Below are 9936 nucleotides of genomic sequence, written 5' to 3'. Positions count from 1 at the left end.
GGTATTCTCTCTCATCGATGTTTCTCTCTCTCTCTCTCTCCCTCTCACTTCCTCTCTCGAATCAGTAAAAATGAAAAAAAATTCTAAAAAAATCTTTTGTTCAGAGCTTTAATAAAGTCAGTTCAGTCCACATAATCCACTTTCTTCTTACGTTTCTGGAAAGTAGCGGATGCTGATTCGGTAGGGAAGTGCCGGAGAGGACTTCCTTCCCACGAGGGCTGTTACTCCACCTCCACGCACGGGGCAGGCTTCCTGGTGGACGAGCTCCCGTGATCCGAGGGGCGGTAGGAGAGCGTGCTCATTTTTGTGGACAGACTTGAGTGGGACCTGGCCTTTGGAGGGATGTACTTCAGAAGCTGGAGAAAATATTTTTTAAATTTTTTCCCAAGAAAGCCGTAGAAGAGAGGATTCAGGCAATTGTTAAAATACGCGATGCAAATAGTGATGGGCATGGCGGTGTCGACAATGTCTATGACCCTACAGTCTTCTATGATGCGCAGGTGGATCAGAACGTCCAGGAAGGTGAAGATTTGATGGGGGATCCAGGAGAAGAAAAAGAAAAGCACAATCGCCATAATTATCTTGAAAATATCATCATTTCTTGGCTTGTTCTTCTGGATTTCATAAGCCTTCTTGAGGGCTTTCCAGATGAGAGTATAACTGGTCAGAATGATCAGGAACGGGAACAAGAAACCCAGTATATTCTTGGTTAGGCCCAGCCCCACCGGGAGGGTGGAGTTCTGGAACTCGTAATGGAAAGCGCACACGGTGATGTTGGTGTTCTCAATGAAGTACACGTTTCGGTGGATGACCGACGGCAAGCTGGCCAAGGCGGCCAGCAGCCAGATCGTGATGCAGGCGGCCTTGGCCATGAGCATCGTGCGCCGAAGGCGGGACTTCATGGGGTGGACGATGGCCAGGTAGCGGTCGATGCTGAGACAGGTGAGCAGGAACACGCTGGCGTACAGGTTGAAGCTGACGCTGGCGGACGCGATCTTGCACAGGGCGTTGCCGAAGGGCCACCGGTACTCCATGGCGGTGTACACGGCCCACAGGGGCAGTGTCAGGAGGAAGCACAGGTCGGCCAGGGCTAAATTCAGGAGGAAGACGCTGGCCACGGTCTTCAGCTTCATGTAAAAGTAAATGACGATCACCACCAAGCTGTTTCCAAAGATGCCCACCACGAAGATGATGCTGTATAAAGTGGGGATCATGACAAATATGTAGCTGTGCCGCCCGGATTTGGGACAGTCATCTTGGATCCTTTTAATACCGTCTTCAGCGGAAGAGTTGAGCATCATTTTGGCCTCCGGGGTTAAGTAATCTCAGACGCGAATACCAAATGGCCCTGGAAAAAAATAAAAACGGAAAAGGTAAAAACTAACGTTCTGTCGTAAACCAGTAGTTTTGTATCTCAACCATAAGTACAGTAACTTGACTTTGGTTTTTGGGAAAAAGAAAGTAGATCATATTTCCTGGAGAAAAACTGTGAAGTGATCAAGTCTAGATTACACATTTAAGTTAATTTTTAGAGCACATTGCTTTTCTGGGAAGTGATGGTATCCTCTAGACAAATAGCAGTAGGAGCCTATGTGAATAAAATTATCTAGGTTCTTTGCGTTTTTTCTAGAAGTAAATCCTAGCTTCCAAATGGATTGAAAAACATAATCTAAACCTCAGAACACACTACTGACTTAAATTAGTCACCCAGAAAGACTTGAGTTTTTTCTTGAGGTGAGCAGGGCCAGTCCATTTGTCTTTAATCTCAGAAGAGGGACGCGTCTGTATCTTGTTTTTTAAACAATTTCTTTCGTCTCCCAATCTTTACTTAGGTTAAAAAAAAAATTATTAGCGTGCTCCCTTAAGTGGTCAGAAGAGGTGTCTAGCGCACTGAGGAACGGCCACGCGGGAACTGATGGAGGAGCGGAGAGGGAGCGCTCCAAGTGGGGGTAGCACCCTTCCCATGGCTGTCGGGCGCCTCGGGCAGTAACCACATCTTTAACTTCCAGCTCAGTCCAGCACAAGGCTCTGAACCTCCTACCTTTTGTGCCTACCGGCCATTTCTGCAATTAGCCTTGAGATTAGCCAGCTGTATCACAAGGACGCAGAATGAATCGATGAAATCAGGATGATCGGCAGGCCCTCCGTGGGGGCTCGAGATGGCAACAGCTCTTTAGGATTGGGGGAAGCGTCAGATGCCCAGAAAAGACCTCCAAAGACTTCTGCAAATATTCACTCCCGCAATTAAGCTATTCACGTATGTGACTGAGAGCATCAACGTTCTGCCCTAGCTGAGAGCCCGCCAGAAGAGCCGTGGGCGGGAGGGAGGCTGCTGTGGTGCAGGCCGGCCCTGGGCACGGGCGGGCGGGCCAGGCAGAGCAGGGTGTTGGGTAGAGATCCTGTTGCTACACCAGGAGCAGGTCCCTAGGTGGGCGTGGCTGTGCATTCCCCTTGCAGCAACCTGTCCTGGGCAAGAAGCAGCACAGGAATAAGACCACTAGTCTGCCGGTCGGCTGTGTTTGGGGTCCGGGAGAGCCCAGTGAACACGTGCCCCCGAGGCGGTACCCCCTGGGCGCAAGGAGTCGCTGTGGAGAAGATGAGCGGGAAGTAGCCAGACTCTGAGAACTGGGAAGGAGGAGCATCCGCAGCGGCTACTTTGCCTCCCCCACGGAGGCGAGTACTCTCCCCATCCAAGTGTCTGGTCTGTGTCCTCATTAACCGCTTTAGCACGCAGCCGAGGTAGTCTAGATCCCTTTGCATCCTTGGAGACATTAGCATTCGCCAACAGGCAAGTGCCACCACCTCTGTGGAGCCCTCCTGACTTTTCCGGGCAATGGGCTGTTCATTTTCTGAGCGGCTTTTGGGATGCAGGTTGCGGCACTGTGTTGTAATAGCCTCCAGACATGCCTGTCTTCTCCCCGGTGTGTCAGCGGCTGGAGGGTGGGGCGTGGCTACAGCGTAGCCCCGCCCATCCCAGGAGGCAGGTGATAAATGCCCATGAAGAAGAGAGCAGGGCAGAAATGAGTGAATGGGAGCCTATGACCTAAGATCTAGTGGTATAGAGTACCCAGACTAATTTCTATGGGGCTAATGAGATAAATTCACATTCTGCTTCCCAAAGGATCTCCTAAAAAAAGCTCAAAGTTGACCTGGGCCTCACCTTGGACAAGAAACCCAAACCAAAACCAAACCGACGACAACAAAAACCCTTAGCACATTTAGAAATCTGTAGTTTACCAAACCAAAGATGAAAAGAAGGAACAATTTCATTGAAACTAGGGCCAGGCTCTCAGGGAGGTATGACCTATTTCCTCCGCACCCAGAAGGATTTCCCTACACTTTGCTGATTTTTCAGTTCATTTTATTATCATGACTAAAATTATACCAAATTAGAAGTATAAATTCATTTAGGTAAACAAATATTCTCTGCTAAAATTAAATGCCACATTAAAGGTTCATGTGCTAGCAATCCTTCATACCTTAATGTGGATGAACTGACGAGTTTGCTCTCCTAATAGTTGAGATCAGTTGGATTCTGCCGAGGAAAAAATCGGAAATGTCAAGGTTAAAGAACCTCAAAGATTAAAAGCAGCCTGTGTGAACTCCATGACTGAAAACTAGGGCAGAGGTAAATATTTGTTTCAGCTTGGCCACAAGGGCGCTCGAAGATAGAAAGAAAAAAACCTGATGTATGAGGATCCCTTGGGTGTCCTGAGCTTGGGTGCAGCAAGGAAATTCTCCTCTTTCTTCTTCCCTCTCTCGACCTTACTCTGAGGGCACACAGCTAAGTCTGGGTTCACTAGTTCTGCATCTAGAGTGCGTGGAATTGGACTGACGAGGCTGGAACTCTATCACTTATAAGAGAACTTCTATGGGCCAAAGTTTGCGGCGGAGAGGACCAGTTTGTAAACATAGTTTTGGACCCCAAGTCCTTCCCAGTCTGAGGTCAGCCTCTCTGTCCGTTCCCATCAACCCAGCTTGACTAATAATAGGCGAAAGATAAATTTTAGTGATGTATTTATTATTTTAATGAGTTTATCACTTGAGAACTCTGGACATAGCACCGAGTCCACTAATTAGAAGAAAAGTTTACATAAGTGTTATGTAAGTGATGACCAAGTCTTCCTACCTAGTAAGGAAACACGCTGTCTCGTACTTGAGGGTGGAGGAAGGAGGGAGAAGCACTTTGAGTGAGGGAAATGTAAGGAGGCAGAGATGCAAACCATGCCTTCAGTGGGCCGTGAATCTACTCACCATCCCACGGTCACGGAACACCTACTCTGTGCCGGGGTCAGGGATGGAAAGGGAATAGTCACACTTCCTCTCCTTCGTTCGACTCTAGCTGGAGGTACGGGAGCCCCAAAGACAAAGTTATCTCCAGTGTGTTGAATACGGAACCATATAGGAGGCCTGTGGAATGTTCTGTGTCTCCCATTGACCCAGCCCGGTGGTGGGGTGGGGGAGTGGTCAGGGATACTCCCCGCAGAGGATGGAACTGGGACTTCAGAGGACATATGACAAACAGAGTGGTTGGAACTGAAAGGCAACCAGATGGCCAGCCAAGGTCACCTTTGTGTCGTCGCCTGAACTCCTTACAAACGCCTGCAGCGTCACGTATTGGAACCTGCTCTTGTCGTCGCCACACACTGGACAATCCTCTGGGCTGGAGTGTGCGGTGTCTGGTGCCCTGGATGGGAGGGTGACCTAGGCCCTACTGGTGCAAGAAACAAGAAATACTGTCCTGTGGTCTGCACTGCTTTTTGTGGTGGTGGTTGTTTTTCAGCATAAGCGTTTGTAACGATGCCCACCTCCTTCTTCTTCCTTCAGCCATGCTCCCACTGCCTGGCTTCCCGAGCCGAGGCTGCTCAGGACAGAGGGAAAATGGCAGTCGTGAGTGGCAGCCACCTCAGGCTGCTGCTAAATGAGTGGAGAGGTGGGCTTCGTTTCTCTTTGAAGCTGAAGGGTGCTGTTTGGATGAGCTGATAGAGGGACAGGGGTGTTCTACTAGGGACCACCTTTGTGAGTCCTGCAAGGCAGCCACACTTCAGTTCAGCCTTTCTTCCCCCAGTCTGGGCGGGGCAGGCAGGGTACTGACAGGGACCAGGCGGGCGCCCCTCTGCCTGTTTCTGGGGCTCACCCTGTACCCCGCAGGCCCTGAGGCTCACAGGAATTCTATAGCGCCATGGTCTCTGGGAGGAAAGAAGATGGGGTTTGGAATTGGAGTACCTGTGATGGGATCTGCCTTTGCCGCTTACGGCTCTGGGTGGCTCTGGTGAAGTCACCCATGTATCTGATCAGGAGCTTCATTTCCCCCAACTGTGAGAAACAGGCACAATGAGCCCACTGCTCCCGACTGCTGTGGGGATCTGATGAGACCCTGTGGAAGCACAGGGCATATCTTTCGAACGACATTTAATAAATGTGTTGTATCGGAACTGCTGCTATTGTTTTTTGAATGAGAGGTTAGTGCTGACTCAGCCACGGATCAGAAAAGCAGGAGAGGTTTTTAAGAAGGGGGTTGGTAGAGATAAGCCCTTTCCCTTGCTATTGAAAGGGTAAAAATGCCAAGCTGTTGTTCTCGCGAAGTGTGGGTAAAAAATAATCATAAGCAGCTGAATAAATTTGCCATGAGTCAGGTGGGAACGGTCAGTCTGCTGCAAACACGAGGTCGGCTCGTGGTGGCCACGCCACGTGAATCCACAGCTCGCTAGTGGGAGTTACGTGGGGGTTACCTGCTACTTCTTGACTGTGTTTCTGGCTCTTAAAAGCAAGTACAAGGAAGCAGATTTTTTTTTTTTAATTTTAAGAATATTTCGTCATTTATTTTTTATTTTTTTATTTTTTTATAGTATGTGCCCCTTGCGGGAACCGAACCCTGCACTCTGGTCCACAGGCCGATGCTCCAACCGCTGAGCCAAACCGGCCAGGGCTCCTCAAGTCTTTTGATTAGAATATTAATACCTTCTCAAGCTTTTAGGCAAGCCAAAATCAATCTAATTAAATTGTTCATTACAAGCTCCTTTTTTTAAATGAGTTTGCAATCTAAAGAACAAAAATACCCCATAGTTTCCGATGATAATAAAGAGAGAACTAAAAGACCAAGTAATTATATTTTGGAATAATCTTCATTCAAAGTGTCTGCATCCTCAAATGCAAAAAGAGCAGGCTAGTGTTTGCAAGTTGTTTGCTTAGTGCCGGACAGCTCAATAAACCATCGCGTCCGAGTCCTTTTTATTGCTCCTGTCAACGATTCAGACTTCAGAAAGGACTGCTCCCACTCCGGGTGTGCCCCCCAGTAACGAACGAGGCGTTCTACGGAGAGCTGTTAGCCCCTCTCCATTTGTGAGTCCCTGGAACCCTAGAAGTCAGCACTGAAATGTTTAGGGCTTCTATTCCTCCCCCCCCAAATATACTTCGTCTTACTTTTTAACCTTCTGCCCTAATTTCATGAGGGCTATTTTTACCCTTATCTCCTTAAACGTTCTGAACACCTGTATGCCAGGAGCCCCTATCCAACTGCTTTACTCTGAGGTTTTTTTCAGGTACACGTTCTATTTGTTTCGTCTCTGGAGGCTTCTCCTAGTATTTGCTGTCATCGTAGGCTTTTCAGTCTTTGACTGTGAAGTCACCTACAGTGGGGACTAACGTCCTTAGGGGGCCCGAGTGTCTGGATGGTGGTGGCATTTCTGCTTAGGCACGGACAGGTTTTTGATGCCAATTCTCAGCCTAGTTTCCAGCCCTGTACTTTGTCTGCAGCTGCTACAGGTTTGGCCTCTAGCCATTGCCACATTCTGGCTGGTCTACAGAAGTTTTCCCATCTTTGGTCACGACAGGCATCGATTTTCCAGTTCCTGGCAGTGACCAGAGAACCCGATTTCAGTGGCCTTCAGGACATGAGTCTAGTCGTCTTGACTGCCATCCTTGTAAGTCACTGCGACTGTATCTCAGCTGTGGATCTGACGTTGGTTCTTTTCTGGCTCACGCGTCTCTGTGGAGATCCATGATGTGGTGTCTTGTATGTTCAGAGGAAGAAGGGGAATTTCCATGACTCGTGATCCATTGTCTTCATCTCTGCTGGAAGCTGCCCTCCACGTTATTTGGAGACAATAGTGAAGCTGCTTGGACCCAATCAGCTTTGGATTAGTCTTGACCGTCTTATCCCCACCCCATCATGCCCTTTGACAACGCGTACAAGCCTCTCGGGTGGCCTCTCCTCAATGCCGGTGGTCAAAAGGGCATGGCAGAGAGCCCGCCCTGTGGGACAAGTGACCAGAACTGTGTCCAAGTCTTGTGCACAGGAGAACGGAATCCTAGCCTAGCTTTTCTCTGTTAAACACTTTCCGTGAGATGGTTTTTCTTTTCGTCTCTGAAATTCCTGGATGCATATTCTCTTAATGGAAACATTCCATTAAAATTATTAGTGCACCATAATTCAGGGTGTGAGATTCGGTCTCCTCAGACTCAAGGCATGGCCGTGTGAAATGTCTAAGAGGAAGACAGTGGCTGTGGCCCTCCCCCCAAGTCTGTCACGCACTGAGGTCTGCCCTCACAGGCTGCTCTCTTACTTCTGCACGTGACCCGTTGTGACCGACCGTGGCGATGCTGGTTCAACGTTCTGTCTTCCTCAACCAGCCCTCACTCGCCGCTGCTTCCTCTCAAATGGCCCAAGAACCTCAGGAACTCAGGTTTCTGAACGGATATTCAGAAGTTCCTTCCGAGTTACAGTAAAGCTTGTAAGGCCAGGAAAATGTGAATCCTACACTTTAGCTTCTTAGAAATTATTCAGTACTCTGATATCCAATAACATCACACCAAGCTACAATGAAATATCTCTCCATTCCAGAAGCTCCTACATATTGTAAATTATAGTTTGAACAAGTCAGTGGTGCTGAATACCCCAGCCCCCTTCATTCCTATATTTCCTTCTACACTTTTGTACGCGAAATCCTTGGCTGTTTTTGTTGTACGATTTCCCTTTTTTAAAAAATTTTGTAAAAGAAAAGAGAAACAGGGAGGGATGAAAGATATGTGATTAAGTCTAACCATGTCCTTAAATATCTTCCTTTGCACACGGGTGTTAGTCTTGTTGTCGTGTTAACTACTGAGGACCATGGAGGGCGTTCTAGAAGCCTGCAGAGGAGAACTCGGGGAGAACAGGACATGAAAATCTACTTGGGCCCTGGCCAGTTTGGCTCAGCGGTTAGAGCGTCGGCCTGCGGTCCGGAGAGACCCGGGTTCGGTTCCCGCTAAGGGCACGTACTTCGGTTGCAGTTTGTCCCCGGCCCTGGTTGGTCGTGCGGGTGGCAGCCACTCGATGTGTCCCTTCATGTCGATGTTTCTCTCTCTCTCCATTCCTCTCTCTCCCTCCCATTCTATCTGTACAAAAAATGGAAAAATATCCTCGGGTGAGGATAAAAAAAAAAAAAAGAAAAAGAAAATCTACTTGGAAGAAAGCTCATGTATAAATGAACCCCTGCCCTCCTAAATCCCAAATTTGTCCCCCTGATGGACTCCCAGAATTTCCCTGAAGGCGGCATAAACACACTTTAAAGGCTCAGCGTCTTGGCACCCAGGGGGCGGGAGCCCAGGTTTTAATCATTCGGCTTTGGGGGCTTTTCGTCTCCAACAAATGAAAAGGTGGCACCAGCGTGGCCTCGGCAACAGCAGCGGATTCATCCGCCTTCGGGCCCCAGCCCCTGTGCGTCTCTGAGACTAAACCAGCAGCAGAAACTGCTCATCTCGTTTCAGTTTCCACTTGAAGGGGTACGAGGACGGTTGCTGGGCAGAAAAGGGAGCACTGACTCATTTATACCTTCAGAAATTTACAATGAAATCATAGAATTGATATGCATGATGAGTTTTATGTTAGAGATTATTGGCCACATGGAAATTTACTTCAGATTAACGTTTTCGACGTTCTACACATCACGTAATAGCAAATTTTAAATGAAGCTAGAAGGATTAGGTATTTAATATATTGTACGTGTTTCCCCAAATTGCCCAATGTCCTGATGGCAGTAGGTCTCGAATGACAGTCCACTAATTAGTCCCGCACAATGTGTAGAAGACTTGTTCTGATTTTGGCTTTCCCGCCCGCTAGCTAGGTGACCTTGAACCAGTCACTTAGATTCTCTAGACCGGTGACTCGTCAAGGAGCTGGGGTATATGCTTAAAGAAAGCTCTCGCCCTGGCCCGTTTGGCTCAGCGGTTGGAGTGTTGGCCTGCGGACCAGAGAGTCCTGGGTTCGGTTCCTGCTAGGGGCACGTACCAAAATAAATAAATAAATAAATAAATCTCTCATAGCACTGCAATTCCATAATCTTTCTTTTGAATAGCCATACCTCTTTTGAAGAAAAAGGCAATAATGGCTTGATAAATCATTAAATTAGTGAATTCTCTATTATCAACATAAATATTATTAATGCCACAATGATGTAATAATATTCCATAATTAAATACAAGAACTCTTCTTACTAAAAACAAAATGAAATGTACTGTTTTGTGGGTTTTTTTTAACCCTCACCCCAGGTTATTTTTCCACTGATTTTCATATAGAGTGGGAGGGATGGAGAGAGAGAGAGAGAAACATCGATGTGAGAGAGACACATCAATTGGTTGCCTCCCACACGACCCCGACCAGGACCAGGGATGGAACTGCAACCCAGGTACGTGCCCTTGACCGGAATCGAACCTGCAGCTCTGGTCTGTGCGGGCCAAACTGTTGAGCCAAACTGGCCAGGGTGAGAATTTTACTTTTTAATGAACTCCACGTAATTATATTATAGTGATGGTGCCCCCACCCCCATTTCTTCAATGAACTACCCACTCCAAGGAGTGTTTTCCTGCCACAGCATTGGGATAGCTGCTCGTGACCCTGGCTAGTGAGGTCAAGGTCATAGGTCTAGACCCTATCTGGAAAGAGGGCAGTTTGGGTCA

At 47.9% G+C, this 9936-nt stretch overlaps 1 protein-coding gene across 1 annotated transcript; it reads right to left on the bottom strand.

Moving 5' to 3' along the window:
* Positions 1 to 221: 221 nt before the first annotated feature.
* Positions 222 to 1301, bottom strand: AGTR1 (angiotensin II receptor type 1). The gene has a single exon (XM_036243522.1). It carries the CDS (start codon positions 1299 to 1301, stop codon positions 222 to 224), a length of 1080 nt encoding a protein of 359 aa, XP_036099415.1.
* Positions 1302 to 9936: the final 8635 nt, after the last annotated feature.

Source organism: Molossus molossus, unplaced genomic scaffold (assembly GCF_014108415.1).
Source record: "Molossus molossus isolate mMolMol1 unplaced genomic scaffold, mMolMol1.p scaffold_m16_p_5, whole genome shotgun sequence".
NCBI lineage: Eukaryota > Metazoa > Chordata > Mammalia > Chiroptera > Molossidae > Molossus > Molossus molossus.
This window is presented reverse-complemented; position numbering and strand designations above follow the sequence as displayed.

Excerpts from the sequence above, each read along its gene's own strand:
- AGTR1 (XM_036243522.1), bottom strand. The coding sequence starts at position 1,301 with ATGATGCTCAACTCTTCCGCTGAAGACGGTATTAAAAGGATCCAAGAT.